The 24,338-nt window shown below is 33.5% G+C and overlaps 1 protein-coding gene across 2 annotated transcripts in view; it reads left to right on the top strand.

Annotated features, from left to right (window-relative positions):
* The window catches only part of LOC106465403 (putative GPI-anchored protein pfl2), a 53,186-nt gene that overhangs the window by 9,991 nt on the left and 18,857 nt on the right, over positions 1-24,338 (top strand). For both annotated transcript variants that reach the window (XM_022393299.1, XM_022393300.1), the window contains exons 2-6: positions 3,522-3,743; positions 11,396-11,485; positions 12,138-12,438; positions 20,353-20,429; positions 23,176-23,263. In XM_022393299.1, coding sequence (XP_022249007.1) covers positions 3,522-3,743; positions 11,396-11,485; positions 12,138-12,438; positions 20,353-20,429; positions 23,176-23,263 — 778 coding nt within the window. The remainder of the gene's footprint in view (positions 1-3,521; positions 3,744-11,395; positions 11,486-12,137; positions 12,439-20,352; positions 20,430-23,175; positions 23,264-24,338) is intronic.

Here is a 24,338-nt window from a genome sequence, read left to right on the forward strand (position 1 = left end):
TGTAATTCACCCCTGAGGATGATGTTGTAATGTCGAAACATGTAGAGTCATCAACTTTTTGATGACCATAGATAGGCCTATATAAAATGTTTTTAATTGTGTTCCAGTTTAACGTTGAATATTATTTATGATTTTAACTTTATAAACAATTGCCAAAATATTATAACTACTAAAGACTGTCAGCTGATTCAACTAAACCTACGTCTATAGCCTTAAATATGCACTCTTGTAAACCTAGAGCTCACATTCTTCACACTCACCCAAGGCAACCTTGACCCTAACTCTATACATTTCTTATGTTGTATCAGATATAAAAGACTGTTTTGTGTAGGTAGTATTATTAATTTATTTATTTTGTATTCATAATTTATTGATGTCGAGGCTATCGAACATTGTGTGCAATCCATTGATGTCAAGGCTACAGAGATTTCTAGAAGGCCTAAGTGACAGATGTATAAGTAGCTGCAACCAGATGAGCGGAAACAGAGAGAAAGAGTAAAAGTAAAGTCACATGAAAGAGAAGTTCGGTCAGAGAAAAGTTAGAAAACGTAAAGTTAACTGTTGTGGGAGTGAATGGCCTAATGGTTGATATATTAGAGTGAGATTAACAGTTGAAAGAGATAATGAGAATAATTTGTCTTGTCAAAGGGTGTTCTAAACTAATTGAACCCACCTATGTGGACATTGACGAAAGGCAGATGATTATTGGAAGTTCAGGATACAACTGCAGTACTCAAGCAATAGCATAAGTGAATTATAAATGGATACTATTGGAATAAAAATAGAGAGAAATAGTTCGTCTTGTCAACTGAATTCTAAAGCAATTGAACTGGCCTATGTAGACAAAAAGAAGAGAACTTTGTAGTGTTTAAGATACAACTATGATCTTCATGGTGTAAAGAAATTTGTACATACGTTTATGTTGTTTCGAATATATATATATCATATTTTAAAAACAAATGGAATGTGTGATGTTCGTTTATTGTCAAATTTATTGCCAACAAGTCGCAGACACCTACTGTAGAAGAATCCTTAGCCTAACACACCCATATATTTACATTACTATATATACTACAAAAAGTAGTTTCTCGCATGTTGCTTTCTGCTCCTAATTTACAATTTTTTCCCCTTTAATGGCACTATCTTCCCCAATGCTATATCTAATTATTCTCATGTAAGTAAGCTTTGCAACTGTAATGTACTGTATCTTTTTAAGCTTGTTGAAATTGCCATCAAGCTCACAATTCTCAAACAAAGTCCAATACTGGTAGCTATTGTATCTTATTATTACTCTTCATTCATTGTTACCAATCTACTCATCCAATAATTACATGTTTAACTAATATTAAAGCTATTTCAAGAGTTTATAGATTAAACTGCAGATAAAACTAACACTAAAATATCCTGTTTAAAGTAATGAGCACAACAATTCTGTAATTACTCATTAACTCTTTCGGCACGAGCTCGGTCCCATGGACCAACCTCGTAACTATTTTGTGCTTGTTATAGTTTTCATGCTATAACTTTTAAATTAGTAAGCATATCTTCACGAAATTTTGCAGATTATCAACAAACATTACAAGGCTTTCATACACAAAATATAATTTTTGTTTCATTATTAAATTTTATAATTTGTTAAGTAATATTTTTCTCATGCTTTTTTTCTTCTCAAATGTTGACTATCCAGCATGCAAAGTAATTTTGATTTTAAGATTAAAAATGCTTTTATGCTTCGGAAAATTTTCAAATTTTCACATGCGCAATCTTTATAACCTCCAAATAATTATCAAACATGTTTTAAGAAAAAACTTTATATTTTATCTGTTATTTTCACTAGTGAATTTCTGTACGGGTTCAGTCAATTTGACCAACCTCGTAACCACCATAAAAAGTTAGGAAATAAATATAAATTATGTTTTTTTTCATTCTAGAATGACTACAAATTATAATATGAAAACAAAAATGTTTAGTCTAAATAGCTTAAATCTCATAACATTGTACATTTATATGTATTTATTATTTATATTATATTGACCTTTCAGCTGTGCCTGGCTAACATTACAGAAGTTGCAATAATGTGCTGCACGTGCACTTATGTTACCATATCCAAGAATATAGAACTGCCCTTTACAAAGTGACCTGTCTTGGCTGTGTTTTAGTGGACTAGTATTTTGTAAAATACAGTCACATTTCAGTTATACTACATTATATATGTATATACATTATTACTATTTACAAATAAGTTCTTCAACTTATTTTTCTTAAAATACAGAACCTTACTGCTTGAAATATAGCATGAAAAGAAAGAGTTTGCCACCCGTGTACTTCACAAAAGCCGAAAAAACGACTAGTGGGACATTCTGAGCTTTAGATTGGTTTTACACACATCATAGACAAAAGTACGTGTATATAAGTAAGTTTTCCAATAATGGAAAGAGGTGGGTGGGGCCACTGTGTTTGATTCAGTAAATGTAGCAATATCTCAACAAATAAAAAAGATAGGTTTCTATTTTGGTAATTTGAGCTTCTAATTCGTAAGAAACTATAGATTTTGTATTTGGACATCACAAACATCTAATTTGAACCAATGCTGCATTCAACATACAAAGTGACTCACAAACACAGATATTTAGGTGTGTTTTCAATACTTATTTTTAAATTAAGAAATTAACTAATGTATAATACTAACATTTGAAATATAATCTACAATTTGATACCAAACTTAATGACATATATTCATAAAGTAGTAGTTTAATAAAATTTTGAATGCGAGGCAACAAACACGATGACATGGCCTTTGACCCGTGTTGATAGGGTTAACTGGTACTGATACTAATGATTAATAGTGCAGAAGCTACCAAATAGTAATTAAACAATAAATACCTAAATAAATTATCCGTATGTGTAATCAAATTAAAAGGCATCTTTAAGGTGTTAGCACAGTTCACCAAATAGTCCAAATCTCTTTGAAAATCTACAGCATCTTTAGTAAAGTTTGAAATGGCCATGAATGCAATATCATCTGGAAATATAACCACTTTACTGGTTATTCCATTATCATTGTTGTTAACGAAAAGGAGAAATATCAAATGACCTAGTACAGAATCCTGAGATAAACCACATTTTTAAAATTAGTTCAAATACATTCCTATACTACTATTGTGTTTACAGTGTTTTCACACAGTTTATATATTGAAGATTTGAGTAATTGATATGAGTACTGTGTTCTGTAATTGAATAGATGTTGCATGAGATTTTTTTGAATTATTCAATACACAAATTTAGTACTGACAGCTTGAAATATTGTGTTGTCAAAGTAAATATATATATCTTTGAGATATAGTAGATGATATGCTTTACTTATAGTTTAGGTATATCAAATATTGTTAATTCTTTTACTTTTGCACTTGTGTATCATGTAAGTAGCTGCTTTGTTATCATGTAGATTATCATAATATATTGATAAACTTTCGACTTGTGTTTATTCTTGGTCACATCTAAATGCAGGTTTGCTTTTACAGGAATCCTACTGAAACAGCTATTAAAAGGCGACGCATATTTTTGACAAATCAAAAACGATATCCAGTAAATCAAGATCACTATTCTTCAGTTGGTTTGTTTCCATCTATACATTTTCAAAAAAATCCTCTGGCTTTATTGGACAGTAGAAAATCCCCAATGGCTCATCGTCCTGTAACGGTAAAGATTGCTCCTCCTGATGTTCTGAAGAATTCTAGCTCTAGGTATTTAGTTATTTAGTTTGAGAAGATTTTAAGTAGGCTTAAAAATTCAGATAACATTATGAAGAAATTATTTAGCTAAATTATGGTACTTTGGGCTTCTGAAAAATATCACCACATGATATTCATAATATAATACTTGAATGTACTCCTTCTAACTTTTTTTGGTGTTCATAGTTTCACTGATATGAAAAAAAAAATTATGCTAATCAACACATTTATTATTAACTGTTGAGTTAAAAACATTCTGGATTATCTACAGAAGCATTTAATTAATCCCCTTAAAGTGTTTTAAGAGAGTAGATTCATATTAAGCATAAATCATGGTTATGTGACATAATTAACTAAGAAATATGGCTCATCTGTCACAAAAGTTATTGTCATTTACATTCTGTTTTAAATGATGTAGATTAAAGTATGTTGACTAGGCCTTAAATTGTAATGTCAGTGACTAATGTATAATTTAAGGATGTGATTCACCCACCTCTAGTAATAATCTATAGCTAATGATTTGATTGATTTTAATGGTGTTGATTATATTATATAGACTAGGTCATAAATTTTAATTCAGTGACTAACATACAACCTAAGGTAGCACTGACCCTTAAAAAGCATCCCCACTATTTCAAAAATCACATTTTTAGAATTTAGCTTAAATCGAAAGATTAGCCTCATTTCTACATAGATAACTTATTTTTGTCTTAAAAGCTTCAATAATTAACCTTTAGTAAGTGACTAAAAGTAAGTCTAGTTTGTTTTCATTCTGCTTCCACTTCAGCATTAAAGCCAATACCAGCATGAAATTTAACACACTTGTTGATATTAAACTCTTCAATAGTTTGAATTTTTTTTTAATTCAAAAATCTTTACTGTCTTTTTATGAGTCTAATTACCACTAACAAAGGTATTAATTAAAATTAATTACCCCTAGCTTGTTAACATGGAATAAAATTTGCAAAGTTTATATCTTAAGGGTGTGATTCACCCACCTCTAGTGATAATCTCTGGCTAATGAATTGATTTATTTAGAAACAAAAGGTGGATAAAGTTGTCAGTAACTCAGTTCTTTATGAGAAATTCCTGTACTGTGACAAATGAACTTCACCTCCAAGTCAAACCACATAAGGGCACTTTCATAATTTGTCAGTCATAAAATCACTTTCTTGTAGTAGTAATATGCCATGAATAATCTTACAAATAAAATTTCATCTGAAAGTTTGCCAATGCCATTGGCTAAGTTTACAAATTAAATTTCCAAAATGTACGTACCTCTTCTCACACTACAGCTATTACTCGACTGCTAGGGTTTCCTTCCTTTGTCCATCTAACATTGGTCTGATTTTTTCTTGCTTGCTCCAGTCTTTTATTCCCCACTTAATTACCCTTGACGATATCTGTGTCATGACACTCTTCACCTATGTCACTATGCCCTCTATCCTGGTACTGTATATAAGTACATCATTTAGATAATATTATCACTTTTTCTCGATAAAGCACTCACTAATGGGTTTCTCTTTGTTACAACTGTTAAAGATACTTTGAGCATTCGAGTGATGGTTAGATGGGAACAATACTACAATAGGTGTACCTCTGTCACCACCTCACCCAAAGATTCCTCTCTTCACTGATGCCTCGCTTCAGGGATGGGGTTGCATATCTCAGTCGTCAGGAATTCCAGGGCCTATAGATGGACGACGAGGCTTCCCTACACATTGTTTTAGAATTTTTTGCTGTTTAAAGGGCAATGTCTCAAGATCTGGACTTATTAAGAGGAAGAATCATCATGCTTCACTTTGACAATTCCACGGTGATGTATTACATTTCCCATCAATGGGGCACTCAGTATGGGTCTCTTTGTTTTCAAATTTTCTTTATTGGACCCACTCCAACTATATTATCCTACCAACTTACCATGTTCTGGGGGTGATAAATTTTGTGGCAGATTAATTGTCTCAATCTAACCAGATCTCCTGATAGAATGTATGCTACATCCTGAGGTTTTCCATTATGTTTGCTCTTGGTTTGGGACACTGATGATTGATGCATTTACCACTACAATACTTTTATCTCACATTATTTGCATGATCTGGCAGTGCCTTCCTCTAAGGATTTTTGACTACCCCCTGTAGCTATCTTAACCACATTCACTAGATTATAAGGAGGTGTGAGTATCTTCATTACTAGTATTGTCTCTTCTTTACTTTCCAGGGTCCCTCACCTCTTTTTTACAGGATCCCACTCTGTGATGAGTGTTGCCCCGGGAGATGTGTTTTTATCAACCATTAACACAATGTACTCCATCTATGTTACAACAGGCTTTGTAGAAATGAGACCTTAAGACCACCTAGAGATAGACTGGGTGGTGTTACTGTACTATACTGGACCGCCACTCATGGACTATCATGAGTAAAGTATAAGGGGATCCTGCCTGTCCCTGCTGATCGTTGGATTGAATAAATCAGGGTTGGTTTGCTTTTAAAAATTTAGAGAACTTGGTTCATCTATTGCACTATTTCCAGAGCATTGTTCTTCAGGGCTCCACAACTCGCATTACCACCACCTCCCTTCCACCCCATATTCTACTAATGGAGCTAGGAAGTCCTTACCACACCCAGTTTCTAGTCACTGGAGTGGTGGACAGAGATTATTCCTCCAGAGTGTATGAGAGACTTTATTCTTGGAGAAAAGGGCAAATTTGTGGGCTTTCCTACCCATGGCCCTGGATGTTTTTTTTTCCAGATGTCAGTAGGTGCGACACTAGCCTACGCTGGAGCCTACTTGTAATACTGGATCAGATTTGATGCTCGGCTATCCGATTGGGTTGAGGGTGGCCCTTCTTTTTAATCAATCTTGGTTCAGTACATTATTCCTGGAAGAGGGACCATTGTCTCCTCGTAATTCCGAATTCAGAGTGGTCCCATCCTTGTTCCTTGATTGAGCGTAGTTTGTTCCACATCCTCCCCATAATTCCGAGGAGAAGTGGAGATTACCTTGCCCACACAAATATTCTATAGAAGATATGTTGACAATACTTTTGTGGTTTTTAAGAATAAATTAGATATTCAGGAATTTCAAGATTACTTGAATAGATGGGGATCTGGTCATTTTTCTGGGTCTCCCCAATGCAAATTCACCCCCCTCCATTTTTGTGTTTAGCACAGGACTCTTGTCACTTAATAGTTCATAATCACTGCTGTGGTGGACTATGGAGAATCCTTGCCAGTTGGACATAGAACAATATGGTGAGAAGTGGGATAGTGGTGACCCTCAGTGTAGTGTGGGTCATCTCTCAAAACTGTAACTCATACCACTTGTGCCATTCTCCTGCAGCCAGAGCCTGTTCAGTTCAGTTGAGGTGAGCAAAACATGTTTCAAAACTAATGTGCCCTTCTCTTGCAACCAGCCTGTTAAATAGACCTGAAGTGAGCACTCACAATAAGTACCATAGTGCATAACTAAAGTGCCCTCTCCCTGCAGCTAGCATCTGCTCAGTAGAGTTAAGATAAGCACACAAGGTATGGTCTGAATGCCCCCCCCCCCCAAACCAGACTACACAAATGGCTCACAAACCACTTGCTCAGATGGTCAAATTTTCCTGATGCCCATCCCTGTGATGCATGGGACTCTTTTGCCTCTTCCCTCTTATGTTCTGGGCAAAGAGTATACCTTGGTTGAGATGAGTTGCAGTGTCACTCTCCATGGACTTCCCTTTAGGTGCTTTCTGAAGGGTGCTCATATAAGTATAATTTTGCACAAATTCAATGTTGGATTCTAGCTTTTCTGTGTGAGAGGTGAGTTACCATCTCAGAATTTAACATTTTCCTAATCTGAAAATGTAATTCTGATAGATATCTTCTCACACATTCCCACCCGACCTTCCTACTTTTGCACATTTGTTTGTCTTGCCTCATCAAAGAATGAAGATGTCATGAATGCAAGTGTATAGGGGAAATTTCTGCACATGGAGGTTGTGTAATCCTTCTATTGGTGGAGGATGTCATCATGCACCAACACAGTTCACATTAAAACATGAAATTAGGTGGGAATTATCTCAAGGCTAGTGGCATACAAATCTCATAGGCAGATGCATGAGAAAGATAGCTTTTGTTTGTATGGAGGCATTTCAGCTAAGGAAAATCTTAGTTTTGAGTTAAAGATCTGTGGCTGAAATGGTAAGTAAGCAACAAAAATTACAACTATATGTGGTGTGTGTAATGTTCTGCTGTTTTGGGACAAGTCATTTCCAGTATCCTGTACCTTCCTACTAGTCCATCAAGTGATGCACCAAGAAACTCAAAGCTAAGATTAAAATGCTATATCATTGAATTTGTACTCCTTTTTTTTCATAGTCTTTCATAGCAAAGTATTCATGGTTCTTTTAATATTGAGTGACCTCTGTGATGAAAGCAGGGGAATAAAGCAACCGACACTGTGTTTTACAGGAAATTATTTCTCTCGTTTTACAAATGCATCCAAATTCTGATGATATAACTTTAGCTTCTTTCCAAAATCTGTAACTCATTTCCAATCTAATCACGTGTATTTTGTTCTAACAAATTTTTTCTCTCTTCTGTTAGTTGCAGTTGTATGAAAAATTCCTGACTAGCCTTCTCAAACTCATCATCATTTAAATCTGGTTGTAAGGAGTGCTCACCAAAATGCTTGTCTCTTCCAGATTTTGACCTTCCATTTTTCTCAGATGCATTCTTTCTTTATATGGGTAATCAGTTTCTGCATGCATTAAGTTTTTTCATCATTGTTAACATGTCACTTGACAATAGCAGAAGAAATTTTTAATGTTGTATTTTTTTCCCACACTCTCTAGTGTGCCACTCTGGTTCATTCTGTCTTCACTACCTTCCTGTTATAACTACACTTCTTTGCTGTTGTTTTAGACATGCTTATGTCTCCTTCTGCTTTTATATTTCTGTATTGTAGGCCATGCATATCTTCAAAGTTCCCAAGTCCTTCCACAATAATGTCAGACTCCACTTGTTTGGAAAGTCCGTTCTAGTTTTTCCAGCAGTGATGCTCTTTTGTGATGGCTGTTGATGTATTGCATAATTGTTACAAAACTTGTTTCTTACACCCATATATATGTATATATTGTTTGTTTGGAACCGGTTGTAATGCTTTATCTGTGTGTACATTGATACATTTTTTTTTCATATCCACAGAAAAACATGATGTTTATCACACTTGCATTTTTTGTTTTTGGTCACAAGCTAACCAAATACTAAAGTATATTTTTGCTGTCTGAAACAAAACATAGTAGCAGTGAAACAGTAAATAGCTCTATATCATAATAAGTTTCAGATGGAAAACTTTGAGAAAAATGTTATGTATTATTTTTATGTCAGTTTGACAAATATGGTGTTTCTAGAAAAAGGAAGCTTCACAGTATTGATTTGGTTGTGTTATATTTATTAAAAACATGTCCCTGCCAGATAAAGTAAACACATTTAACCTATAACAAAATAATCATGTAATCATGCACTATCTGCCATTTAGTGACAGTTTGTAAAGTTACATTCAGAAATGTTACTTACCTCTCTGCACCACTAAGAGCTATTACCTTGCATGCAACTGCTGTGGAATTTCCTATATATACCTCAGGCCTTGAACAAACTCTCACCCCTACATGTGTCTTTGTGTATTGCATCAGCCTATGATGTAATTATAATGATGCTGTAGCCCTCTACCAAAGGAGAATGACACAATCTCCATGCATAATAATCCCCTTGAGCACCATCACATAATCATTTTACTAATCGTATAATAAAAACTGTTTAAAACAGACTCAGGCTGACAAAAAATATGATGAATGTTTATAAAACCATCATGTTAACTTCCATAAATAAATGATTCCAATTCACTTTAACTTGGATAAGTTTTGCTTTTTTTTGACATAAAGTATGATTATATGCTTTTGACAATCAAAATGGATACATGTATACAAACATGTTACTAACACCAGAGTTTCTTCAATTTTTGTAATCTTTGTTAACAAGATCAATATTATAAGTAATCATTCTTCTACATTAATGAAGTTATCAATCAGTTGATAACTTCTCTGTGTTGGTAAATTATTTATAACTTCCTAACACAAGTAGTTTTAGGTTATACTGTTTATGGTAAGTTTCAGTTTCAATTATTTGGTTATGAAATAGGCATTATTGTCTGGGGAAATGTTCAAAAAGGCTGACATGTTTTTAATGGCCCATCTATTCTTCAGGGGTTTTATCAGGGATTTTAAATTTGTTTCTTTCATTTATATGTTGTTTTTTTATTATTATGTTAATTGTGAATTAAACTTGTGTGAAAAATTGTGGTGTAACTAACAATTTTAATGTCATATTTGATGTTTTGATTGAAATTAGCTCTTAAGTTTTACTATCATTGTTCTCAATCTTAGGAGAGGCAGCTCTTAAAAACTGCAAGGTATTTTAAAGAAATACTGGATGGCTAATAAAAGTAGGATAAATATTAATGTTGCTTGGGACATTTTTTGTCAGTTTTATCAAAAATGGTGAAAAGAATGCCCAGAAATGTTTGCACTTGTCATTGCGGAGGTGGGTTTTCCTGACATAGTCATTGTACCAAGGGAAAGGTCATTTGCTAGAATGCTCAATCTAAATGGCTGTGTAAATTTTATTATAACATATGTAATGTGCTGTTCCAGATAATAGAAAACAAAAAAAAAGATACTAATATGATGGGGGAAACAGATGTTACAGTGAAAAACAAATGGAATTGAGAAATTTTTGGATTGATTAGTATAGTGGTAGAAGAGAGAGCCAAAGGCTACGAGTTGTTAATGGGTAATGAATTTTAAGTGCAATTTTCTCTATTGCAAATACACTGTAAATATGTACATGTAAAAACCAATACTTGTGTATAGTTTTGGAACATTATGAAATTATAATTTCTTAAACCCTCCCAAAAAAGTATGGCACATATTGCATATGGAAAGGGGTCTCCACCATGGTAGAAGGCAACATAAGTGAAATTCAGATATTCACACATTTGAAAGTATTTTAATAAGCATTAAATTGCCTTTAATTAAATCCACATTAGACCTCAAAATATTCTTAGATTGCAATAGAGAGAACCTAGAAATTCAAAATTTTGTGGGGGCCACCTCTGGCTTCTTATTGTTATGGACTGTGATGCACAGGTTCAGAGGTTTTGAAGGACCCTGACTCATGTCTAGGAATATATACTTTTCATGGCTTTTGTTGCTGTCAGAGGCCTTTTCATAAGTACTTGAACATGGGAATTATTAATCAATGAAAAATACTAGCTTACAAAGATTAATATTAACTTCTGATCAGAGCAAAACTAAAAATCAATCAGGGGAGGGGGGGTATGAACAGTCCTTATATGTTTTTACTTAGAAAGATTACATAGACTTGTAAGATACATATATCTGTAATTAACATTCAAAAGCACATCAAAAGTTCAATGAATAATGTATTTAAAATCTTGTTCTAGTTCATTGTAGCTTTACTTCCTGATAATGCTGGTAGACAAGCTTAATTTATAAGCAATAAAACAAAAGGTTAAGAAAACTCCTTTCATTTATTCTTTTTGTTAGCTTTTATATTACAAATTTACACTGAGTATGGTTTTGTTTCAATTTGATTTAATTGCAGATGGAACTATTTTTATGGTGAATTATCAAAGAAGTCTCCTCCTAGCCCATCTCATTCTAAAATCATTATTGCTGCTTTGCGAGAAAGCAGGTATGATAATAAAACTGTGGAGTTTGTATGTGTATCATGTTCATATTTTAAGTTCATAGATTGTTATGTTTTATTACTGTATATGTATGCCATATTACATGTATTTCACATCCGCAGCTTGATTTTATTCTTTTGAGAAATACAACTTACCCTAGTTTTAATTAATAATCCTCAAAAGAGTGATTTTCCTTTAACCAAAAATTAGTTAGATGTAGGTGTGGTGTATATTATCAAGTTGTCTAGTGATATTTTAAATTGCAAAATTTCATAAATGTATTGATCATGTTTAGGTAAAGTAAAAAAATCATATCAAATCATTCAATTATTTAAGTATTAGAAAGAACTATGTTTTTTAAAATTCACACAAGTTTTTACTAGCTGTACATTGTAAAACTTTTGTTTGTTTTATTCACTATGTTTCGTCAGTTTTACTATGTACAACTGAAAAATGTTTGAACATTCAATTAATTATTCTTTTTGTCTTTATAATTGCTTTTTTATAATTTGTTTTATGTTTTATGACAAAGTAAATACACTAATACAGTATCATAAAGGCTAAGGAACAAAATGAGATATTTAAATTAAATATTATTCAGAAGCAAGCTATGTAAAAAATAAACCACAAATAAATTTAAATTTAAAATAATTTTAGGAAAAGGTCTTTAAAGGAAAAAGAAAGTGGACATCCAAAATGTGATTTGAAGCGTCAAAAGCAAGACAGTAAATCTAGTGTTGAATCGGATTCAGTCACACACCATGAAGAATCTTTGTTTAATACATTGTCAGATGAATATATGGCAACATCAACTGTGCAGCATCCATCTACCTCCATGAAACGACCTGTAACTCTAGATGTTAATGCAACACAGTCTGTTTCAACCTTGAAAAGACAAAAGAACAATGCTATCTTTAGCTCTTATAGTTCTAGTAGGAGCATAACTCGACAGAAGATTGTAAGTAAACATATTCATCATATAACTTTTTTTATTGCCAGCATGAGTACCTTGTGTAACTACAATTTTTTCAATATAACTTTTATACTGACATGGGTGCACTTTAGTTCAGTGCCTTATAGTAATTAAAGGTTGATCATAATGTTATTTTTTCAATGTATCACAGATATCTTAAAACAATTAAGAAAAGCGTATGTAAATAATATTGGATATACATGTCTGTGTGATATCTTGGTAATGAAATGGTTAAACTGTAGGGTGTGCTTCATTTTTTGCTTGAATAATATTATTGTTGTGCTCATGAAATGAAAATAATTTTCAGATAGTAATTTCTGAAATTTTCATTAAGATACACTAAAATAACCAATTTAGTCATAGTTTTGTATACTTATATAAAAAAACCATTAGAAAGTATATTTCACCAACTATTCAACAGTAGAAATTTTTTTCTATCTGATACAGTACTTACTTCCTCTCACAGAAATAACTATTCTTTTTTCAGTGCTGCCCTCTATGTATAAAAACATATTTATGCATGTCACAAGCCTTCTATTTCTCCTCCATTGGAGAATGCATCTCTCATGCAAATCATCATGTATCAACCCTCCACCAATAAACAATAAGAGAACAGTATACTCTCATGATGTATGTAACTCCCTCTATTAAATTCTACCAAACTATCACTTCTTGTTTGGCAGTACTCCAATTCAGATATTTTTTCTTTTGGTGCTCTTCACGTGAATCATGATTTTAATTGATTAATTTCTGAAGTGGGATTTTTTCATTATTATTTTTTTTTTTCCTGACGTTGAAGAAATCTTTTATTTTAACTTAATTTCCCAGTCTTAATTTTTTTGTCTCACACTTGCATATTTTACATCAAACACTTGTATGATTCATATATTTCTACAATGCATTCTGAGGTCCATGTTTCCACTCAGGTGTTATACCTCTAGCACTATTTTCACAGGCTGCAGGTGGAGGAGGTTCATTGTTGGATTTTTCTGGTATTATCCATCATGAGATTGATCGTTATATGGTTCATTCTTTTTCTCCTGAACTTGCCCCACTAATCCTTCTGAACAAGCCAAACCTATTTAGGCCAATGAAGATTTGATAGCCTTTTTACACCACCTGATTTCGCTGTAATTTTCCCTACCTCTCTCTTGTAGAATCTGCTAGGCCTAATAGGGCATTTTTCGACATGATTTTTCAGGTATGTTATGTTTTATTCAATTCCCCATTTTGTATGATTCCTTATTACTTCCATGTTGGCTCATTTGTTGTCTTTGGCTTCCCTTTACACTCGTGGTTTCATTGTAATTGGGATTTTCTGAGTTTTAATGCAACCTTGTCCTAGGTACGTTTGCTGCCTCTTTCTTTTTGGGATTTTAGTATTTTTTATTTTGTAATATGTTTTTGATCATATATCTGAGACTTTGGAATCTTGTGTGTAATCTGTGTGTGTTAACACTTGACTCTTTCCTCTTTGGTTAGAGCCATGATATGCCCTATTCCTTTCCCGTCCTGGTCCTTATCTACCCATCTCTGTATTCCTTCCAGGGGTTTCTCATCTCGTCATTTTATTCAATGTTGATGGGCATATTGCCAAGAGTACCAAAGACTAACCAGAGGGTTCCAGTCCAGTGGGAGCTTGACTTATTTATATTGTTGCCCTTTGGCAATTTTTCACTACAGTTCCATGTTTTTTTGGGTTTTATTAGAGGGACTTGTCCTACTATTTCTTTCCCCACCTCCTTTATCCCTGGTACCCTTTTCCTTCCCCATGACTTGGGATCCTGCCTCCAGCCTGCATCTGTCTGAGGCAGTACAAGATTTTTTATCTCTACTGGCCGTTGCACCTGTTCACAATTTTTCTCCAGGCTTTTATTTCTGTCTGCTTTTTGTTCTTGCACCAAACCAGAGACTGGTGACCTGTATCACATTTGTCCCACCTCATTCTAATTTTAAGTCTGCCTGTTTTTACTGTGGAGTTGTTTCTCAACTTTAGGTGAGCTTTTTCTCCAGAGGAATGTTGTGAATGCTTATTTGCATATCCTAGTATTTCATCACTCGAGACCTTCTCTTTGGTTTATTCTCCATGGGGTGGTTTCTCTGTTTTGTGCATTGCCCTTCAGACATGATTCAGCCCTGTATATTTTGTTGGTCTTTCAGAGCATTCGTTTGTCACTTATATGCTCTCGGGTTGCACTTTCCTCTTTCTTTGGTTGACTGGCTCACTTGTTCTGAACATGAGTCTGTCTGTTATGCTTATCAGCTGTTCTTGGAGGTAGCAATAATGGGCTGTTCATCAAGTTGGAGAAGTACTTATTGTGACTTATCCAATATCTTGTCCATGGGTGATTTCTTTCATCCTTAACACCCTGTGTCCAGTCCTTCTGATAGCTCTTTCCTGGCCATCCTGCCTGTGGTTTCTATAGCTTCTCCAGCTCCAATTTCCTCCTTCGTTATGTTTTTCTCAGTCTTCATTCTTTTTTCCCCTCCCTCAGTCTCCGGTGTTTCATCCAGACCTTCCTGTCCTCTGTCTTCATGCCTGGTTTTCCTCTGGTTATTGGGGAGGTAATCTGGCTTCTCCTGACGGTTAGCCTATTTTCTGGTCTGTTTCATTCACCCTTCCTACATGAAAGTTTCTCAATGCAAATGGAGTTTTCCATCATTGGTTTCTGGGTCCAGGGTTTTTCCCTGATCAACTCACTGCTCTTCATCATGTGGATTTCCTTTCTTGACTTTTGGATCGTGGATATTCTGTCTCATAGGTCTTGGATTTTATGGACAGTCCTGTCCCACACCTTTTGTCTTCCCGATCCTGCATGTATTTGTTGTCTTTTTTGGCTGTGGATCTGTTGCTTCTGTATTTGGTGGGCTGCCCTTCTGGATGGGGATATTAATGTGGTCCTACACTGCCTCACTTTGCCTACATTTGAACCACTCTCCCAGTGCTCCTTATTTCTTCTTCCCTTATATTTTCCTTCCTTCTTCTGTTTGCTTGTGGATGTCAGTGGTCTGTTTATTTACTAGCAATGTTTCATGTATTCTTTATCCTTCTACATATCTTCTCCATTCTCTGGATTATTTTTTCTCCCTAATACTTTGGTGGTTCGTGAGGATAACTCCTGCGTTTATCCACTTTCCCTTCATTCTGTTTCACACCTTTATCCTCATCCTGGTCTGGATAAACTTCTATGTCCTGTACTTGCTCTTCTCTGTTACATCGCCTGCATGACTTTTTTCTGTGGTGTCCATTCCTGTCTCTTTCTTCCTTAGCAACCATCCTCTTTTTGTGTTCTTCCCCTTTCTCCTTTGCCAATTGGGTTCAGCTCTTCATTCAATTGGCTTCTTCCTCTTTATCATCGTCCTCCCATACTTTGTTCCGATTGTCTTCTCACCCAATTCAACACCTTACCTTTTCATTGGTATTTCTTCAGTCGGGCATGTGGACTACCCGTGATACATTCATCTCTTTCTATTTGCATCAGATTGCAGTTTTCTTCCTCTTCGGGTTATCGTATTTCACCTGTAGCCATTTTAGAATATCAGAATTCAGTTTGACTTTGACTGGGTAATTTCTTTTTTCTTATTTTTCAAATATGTACTGTGAAACCATGTTGACTTTCACATTATAATTCCATGGCCATGCAATGCACACTGCAGAGATGGGGTGTTCCACAAGATCGCTTGTAAGTTTATCCTCATGATAGAATTGCTATATAAATTTGCCCGTTTTGAACCGTAGCCACCCATGGACTACATGGGTAAAGCAGAAGGGGATAGTTGCTTGTCCCTGCCATACCTTGCATTGAATAAATCAGTATGGTCTGCTTTTTGAAATAGGATTTCATGGTCACCCATTGAGTCTCTTTACCATTTTCCAGTTCTAGGGTGGTGGACCGTGGAGGCATCCTCATGATTGGGTTAATGAACTACAAACAAAATATAGAAATGATTGGACAACCATTCAGTTGAGATTAGGGTGGTGGTGTTCTGCTGGTGTAGATGACATGATATCCTCAAATATGAAACGCAAAAACAAATGGGAGTGCAACATCAAAATTGCAGTTCACCCCTTCAATTGGGATCCCTCTTCCTACTCCCACATGGATGTTGATTCCCAGTGGCCCGGGTTAGAATAGAACCAATCACCATAAGTCCTCAACATGTATTACAGTTGTCTATATTTCTCCCTCATTTATACTCCATCAGTTTTGTGGATCATGTAGGAGGTAATTACAGATTGTTATGGTTGTTTCCCTTCCCTTATCCCTCAATATTTTTTATTCCAAGGAAGTTAATGTACTTGGAGTGGTTCTGGTCAATTTCACTTTTGAGGTATATGGTTCACATTTTGTAGACATCTTTTTGATACCAGATGTCAGGTTCCTGGATCGATCTATCAGTTTATCATATTCACATGTGCCCCGTTCATGGTTCGGGGAGTACTAGGTTCCCTCTCGGTGAAGATGGTATAATCCTCTTTCCTACCCCCACATGGATGTCGGTTCCTGTTGGCATTGGATTTGGATTGTAGTTGTCTTACCGATGGTACAATCCTCGTCCTACCTCCACATGGATGTTGGCATTGGTTTTGGATTTAGTTAAGCTGCGTGTATGGTCTGTCGTGCCCTAACCACTCTACACCTTTTCATTTTTCCCACTTTTATAATTTCTGGGATTGAGTTTCATAAATATTCCATGGTTCGGATCACTTTCCGGCCATAGTTCTCTCCCATTTGGATGTGCTTCACTGTTTTCTGCTCTTATATGCAACATCTTTCTACAATGGGCAAAGAGCATACCTGGTTCAGAAGTGGTGCAGTTCCCCACATCAGATCTTAGAATCTGTCTCATCTTAGGGAGTGTCGTTTGGACGCTTTTGTAGGATGCTTCTTTCTTTCCTTTGCGTCAGTCCTTCCACCTATTCAATATGGGGTTCTAGCTATTTATGTGAGTGGAAATAATGTACTGTATTGAAAGTTATAATTTTCCTAAACTGAAAATGTATTTCCAATCAGTACTTACCTCCGTTCACACTTCTCACCCTTTCTCCCCACTGAAAACTGTTGCTTCCATCTTCTACCAAAACTCGAAGTGATAGTTTGGTAGAATTAAATAGAGGGAGTCACATGCTTCAGGAGAGTATGTTGCACTCTTATTGGTGGAGGTTTAACACATGATGATTTGTATGAGAGATGCATTGGAATTAGTCAATTCCAATGGAGGAGAAATAGAAGGCTTGTGACATGTGTAAACATTTGTTTTGCACATAGAGAGCAGCACTAAATGAAAATGCTATTTATTTGGGTAGAGGTAAGTACCTATCAGAAATACGTTTTCAGTGTAGGAAAATTATAACTTTGGTTTTAACCAAATGCTGCTGATTTTATCTTGGTTCTGTTCCAGCAGATGTCAGTTTTAATTTTAGGTTTATTTGTATATTACTAGCTTTAATATATAAATGTATCATTTAGTGTCAGTTGCAATATCACACTATTACAAAGGCTTTTTTATCCAAGAGATTGTATTAGAGGCTGATTATTTTGAAATTGAAAAACTCTAGAAACTGTCTTTTTTAATAATGTACAAAACCGTGAACTGATATTTTCATAATATTACACAATACTTAGGACCCTCTTTTTAAATATTAGACTAAACCAAAGATTGTCATTTTCAAGATTAGTGTTAGAGACTGCTAACTTAAATTTCGGACTACATGTATGCTATGGAATGACTCCTTGGTTTGCATATAATAACCAATTACAATCTTTAGTCCATGATTCATTGTAAGGTTAAAACTTTAAACCTAGGCTTCATGTATGATAGTTAAAATTGAACTACAGTAGAGACTGCAACTATCAGTCTTATAGTGTCATGGCTGTAATTTTTATTATAGTGTACTTACTAGAAACTGCCTCTTTCAGTCTGGGATTACACCAGGGGCTGCTACACTTCCAGTTGTAAAGTAGAAAAAAAATTACACATCAAAGATGGACATTTTAAATTTTAGACTATGCTACATAATAATAAGACATACATCAAACAAGCCAGGAAATAATTGAGATAAAGGCTTCAGAAGTAAATTTCCAGAGAACAGTATGTCAATCTGAAGTCGATGATGATCAACTTGACATTTAGTTCTAATAGTTTTTATGTAGCTTTGAATTCAGATGTATTTCATTTTTAGAAAACAATATTCTTTTTCTAATAATTGTAACTATCAAGCGCATAGCTATGCATAAATTTGAGTTATGCTCATAGAAGGGTGTGGGAGGGAGCTCTCCCCCTTTTGCTGATGGGGGGTCTGGAGGAGGAGGGCTTACCTAGAAAAGTTTTGAAATTTAAACCTGAAATTGTGGATTCTGGTGACCTTGTGTATGTACTCTACAAATTATTAGCCATACAACCTGCATAAAATATTGTCAAAACTTACTTTTCTATCACTGCAATTTCTTGTTCTAAATGTTGTTGGGAGAAAACTGTTGATTATAAGATAATTGTAGTGGAAAGGTCTTTGCATTAATCAGTTCTTTTTTTTTATAAAACAAAAACTGGCATAGAAAATTAAATGCAATTTATTAATATAATGACAACATGAAGGTACTTTTTTTTATAAACTCAGTGTCAGATAACAAAGTGTTTTAAATTTATTTGTGTATTACTATATTATTATTTTACATGTATAATACATGTCTGATTTAAATGTGAAAATGTTATTCTGTGTGTATACCATCATGTTTTAGTCCAATGTAGACAAATTTGTCATATAGAAGGGTTTATAACTTATATGTTAAAGAAAATTTGTATCTTGAATTTTTAGTGATAGTCATGTGTGTACATGCATACGCCTTGTGTCCCTGATTATAAATGTAGCTATGATCAGATATTATAGGCTTCTGACATCTAAGTGCAGAAATCATCAACATTATCAGATTTGAAGTGAAAACCATAAATAAGAATTACAGCATATTCACTTGCCTCTCTGTCCAGACATGGTTATGTAATAATTTATTGAACAAGTTTCGAACGTAATATTTATTATTAAATACAGAGTATTACGAAAAATACAAATATGTAGTTCCATTTATATGAATTTAGTAATCAATTGATATTACCCTTATCAAAGATAGTCTTCCCTTGGTATTTTACTTCACTGACTTCCCATGTTTATTTGAATGGAACCAACTTAATGAGAATTGGTGTTTTGACAACAACATGATCGAGTGAAAGTGACAGTGGCCATGATCTCCGCAGCTACAAAATTTAGAAAGATTCTTGATTTTCTGTCATTCTTTGGCTACACCAGAGATTAACACTAACAAAGATTTCACTGACCATTGTGAAATCCAGACACATATTTACTAGAATACCTGGACTACAACAGAACCTATTTTATGATCTTAGTAATGTCACATATGAACTACACCAGAGACTGCCATTTTCATTGTCAGAATACAAGAAATTTCTAGTTTGGAACTTGAATTGTTAACTATCAAAATTCTGATGAAAGAAAGAAATAATATTGGTTCTGTTCTATTATAATTCTTGCCATTCTTAAGAACACCAATTTAACAACAGTGTTTTCAAGTGGGAAATATTAAAAATCTTTTTAAGCTTTCTAAACAGAAAATATCTTTTGATATTTTCTCTTGTAAGCTTTCTTTCTGAGAAAATAGTGATAAAGTAAGAGTGAATTAACATTTCTAGAATAAAAAAATACTGTTTTTTTTAAGTAAAGAAACTTGTCTTTCAGTATAGTATTATAATGTTATTGAAAGAAATTAAGTACCTATTAACTTTTAAAGATGTGCATTATTTTGTCAGCAGTGACAGAATTTAGGACTTATTCTAAAAAGAAGTTTGTGATAATCTGAAGTAAAATTCATGTTTTAACCATTCTAGAATGAAACCTCAGAATCTTCAGTGGAGGGAAAACTCCAGGAAGTATCTAGAATGAGCTTTACACAACAGAAAATAAGGTAGAAAAGCCAAGATATTTCTTACATGTAAATGTATTTTTAAAGTGTGAGTGGTTTTCTCACCTTAACTCTGGACTCTTGCTATTGCGTGCAAGTGAAATAATCCTATATACTTTTTGCTATGCTGTGTTTAGCTTATATAATGACTGATGGTATTGATTGAGAGACCTCTATGGCCACTGACTTATGACAGAAAAATATATGTAAAATGATGTAACAAGTTGGTTTTACATTTTTATTAGACTGACTAAAACTATTGATATATAAAACAAGCAGTCAGGCATGACATTTCATGTGTTATCTTTAATGTGATTTGGAGGAAATTAGTTGAGGTAATTATTTTAATGAAATTTAACAGATTTAAAGTTATGTAAATAATAATAAATATTAACTTTGGTGATTTAATGCTTTCTGAAGTCATATGGGAGGTAAAATTTCTCATCTGAACTTATATCTTAGGCAATACAAATATTAAAACTACTGAATACCAAACATAAATGTTTGGCTGAATAACTTGTTTCTTGAGTGAAATAGACTATTAATAAAAGCCATTTTATTATTTTAAAGAGACATATAGTTCACTTACATTTTATTGTTAAGTCAACTTAATCTGATGATGACTGAGTTGAAGAAGGGCTTTTATGCTTAATGTGGTTTCCTTGGTTGGTAATCTGTGTTTGGTGATGATTTACTTCAGTTACTATATCTGATTTGTTTTGGTGTGTGTAGGATTTCAATACATCTTCAATCAGTCTGATTTTATTACTTGTACAATTTCAGTAGTAGGCTTTGCAGTAACAGAAGAATTATTTTTATGCACTCAGGATCTTTGTGCTTTTTTGTTTATGCTCTTAAGTCTTACTTTGCAAGAAAGATTTATAGTTGAAAGCCAATGAAACAAGTTTTTATATTTCCCTCTTTTCTTTTCCCCCTTTTTTACTCATATTTTCATTGTAGTTTGTGACATAGTCTTTTTTTTTTTAATTAGCTTTGTGTTCTGTGTGTATATTATGACCAGTTTTTATAGGGTTTATTTCTGTTCACAGCTTGGCATTGTGTAAGCACTTTTAATTGGTGTATCTTATGATTGGTACACCTGTTTATCCCTATGGATATGGAGTGTCGAAGTGTGCATGTCATGATCATTTTACATAGTTACATTCAAAAATTAATTAAGCTATTTTCTATAAACTTTGCACCAAAATCTAGTTTATAATTCTAATTTTATACAAGTTTTAATTTCTTAATTTTCATCAGAAATATTTAAATAAATTCTCAATTTGCACCTCAGAGTAACGTGATGCGTTTGTATAATAGGAGCTTCAGATTGTTCAATGAATTAAAACACATACTATAAATATCTAGAAGTCAAAATATACAATTTCAACCTCTTCACCTCTTCTTGTTTACTGAAATATCACTGTATTTGTTCAACCCATGTGACACATTCCTCTTATCATCCTCCTTTAAAAAAAATTATATAATTTTCTCTGACATTGCTATTGGACATGTTTACAAACAACGGAAAGAGCCTATTCTAAGTTACATAAATCAGGTGATTTTCTGTTTTGTTTTACTTGTCAAAGCCTGATGTATTTAAATTAAAGACATTGTCCCAAGCAGTAATGAAACCTTTTTTAACATATTTATAGATAAGTTGGAAAGCCAGTTAAATTATAGTAGTTTTGGGGCATTCTGTTCTAGTGCCTGTTATATTTTTTTATGTTCTAAAATGCCTATTTAAAAGCTACAGGAATTATTTTTGGACAGTAAACATAGTGAGAATATATTAGGCTTACTAAATTAAGCACTTAAGTGCAAAAAGCCTCAAGGCTAAATATAGTAAGCACTAAATTTCTAGTTTTGTCTGTATTTTTTATTTATTGTTCTATATATATTTTAACAACAATAACTAAAATGTAGAAATTAGAACTTATTAGTTTAGATAAGAGAACTTAACTGGAAAAAAAAATCAATAAAAACAATTCTTGTGATATCTCTTGGAGGAACATATGTGGGCTGCCATCTCAGTTTATTCTCCATAAGCTCTTGCTGATTGACTTATAGCTTTACCATGCTAATTAGACATGGTTAAAAAAACAATAAAACAAAATTGTGAAATGGTTAAGAGGCTTGAAGTTCTTAGGATAAATAATTGTGATTCTCTGTTATAATCTGCAATGATTCTAGAAGAAAGTTATTTTGATTTTATTTCATATTTTTCAACTTTTCATTCACTGTACATGGATGATTTTGCTACAGTTAGTGTTAGGGTAAAGAAAATAAGAGATCAAATGTAAAGTTTTACTGAAAATTTTTAGTCATTTAGGAGGCTCTAGAGGTTATGCAAATGAAATATGAAACTGCAGGATGAAGAGAAGTATTTTTTCTTAGAATGAAAATCACCTTTGATTCAGGCTAACTTGGTGAAGGCTCTGTTGATTCACAGACAAGTCTTTAATGAGCCTCTTGAAATTTAATGAATCTTAGATCTTGTTCACAACACATAAAAAATGCATAAAGAAACTTGCCCACTCTAACTGTACTTTAATGACAGGAAAAATTTAAGGCTGTTGTATTAACTAACTCAGACAAGTTATAATAGTAAAAATAAAGAGTGTATAGAAACAGAAACACATTGATATTAACACTTATGTAAATTAAATGATAGATAAACCTTGGAACATTTTTTTGTCATTTGTTTTTATCTTAGTAACTACTAATGTTTATAAAATATTGTATATAGTGAGATGGCTGGAATAGAAACAAGACAAGACAGTTCTCCAAGTTTCCCTAAGGTTCAGAATGAAGATGAAGTAGAGGGATTAAAAAAGGTATGTCACTTCTCTGGACTTGAATCTAAGTTTGTATAAGCAAAACATGCTTTATAATTATGTTAGAAACTCTTTTTTTTTTGGTATTGAGTATAAATTAATTAGTTCTTAATGCTAGATGAAACTGCAGAAGCAGTTTCAGATAAGAATAATGGTTTTATCATCCCCAATCCAGCTTGCTCACCTGCTTGTTGGGTGTTTGTTGCAAGAATTATATTTGATGGTAGATATTTCCCTTTGTTCTTCAGATTGTAATTCATAAAACAACAAAATCCTTTCAATTTGTTTTGTTCTAGTTGTACTTTTTTCTATGCTTCCACTATATTTATTGCAAATATTTAAAATTTTGCTTGTGAGCAAGTTACAGTAAAACTTGAATTTCAGTACTGTATGTTGGACATGACAATTTTATTATCCATTGCCCAGGTAAGATAAAATACATGATTTGATATTCAGTTGGAAGAATGTGCTGGTTATTCCCTGCATGTCTTTCTTGACAGTTGGTGAAGTAACAGTAATTTATGTGTGAGTACAGACTTGTTTGTCCCAAATGACATGCACTCACATACTTACTCGACTTACGTTGCACATTTTTACTGCCAAACTTTATACTCTTAGGGAAATTCTTTTCACCTTCACTTTCTGTTTTGTCTCCCTATTTACTTTGAAAGTGTGAAAAGTTCTCATTACATAGTGTTTCATCTGTCTTTTATCATTTGGAACTTTGATAGCCAAATCTTGATTTTGGTAACAAAAATATAAAATTAAATCACTAAAATGCAAAGGTGAAAAAAAGCTATCTTCTGGCAAAATACAAACATTAAGCACTTATCAGACTGCATTATATGTGTTGTTTTAAGACCAATTGTTTCGTGCATGCTGAAGCTTGGCTTAATTTTCTGTTTACAGTGTTATTTTAATAAATATTCACGAAATCATTGTGTTTGTTGCATATATGTTAACGATTTAATAAAGAAATTATAATAAAAGAATTTTCTAAGGGAAAATATAACTTAAACATATGTGGTATTCAAGAATGTTTGTTGATGGGTTATAGGTAGGCCTGGTTACTCTT

Source organism: Limulus polyphemus, unplaced genomic scaffold (assembly GCF_000517525.1).
Source record: "Limulus polyphemus unplaced genomic scaffold, Limulus_polyphemus-2.1.2 Scaffold1932, whole genome shotgun sequence".
Classification (NCBI taxonomy): domain Eukaryota; kingdom Metazoa; phylum Arthropoda; class Merostomata; order Xiphosura; family Limulidae; genus Limulus; species Limulus polyphemus.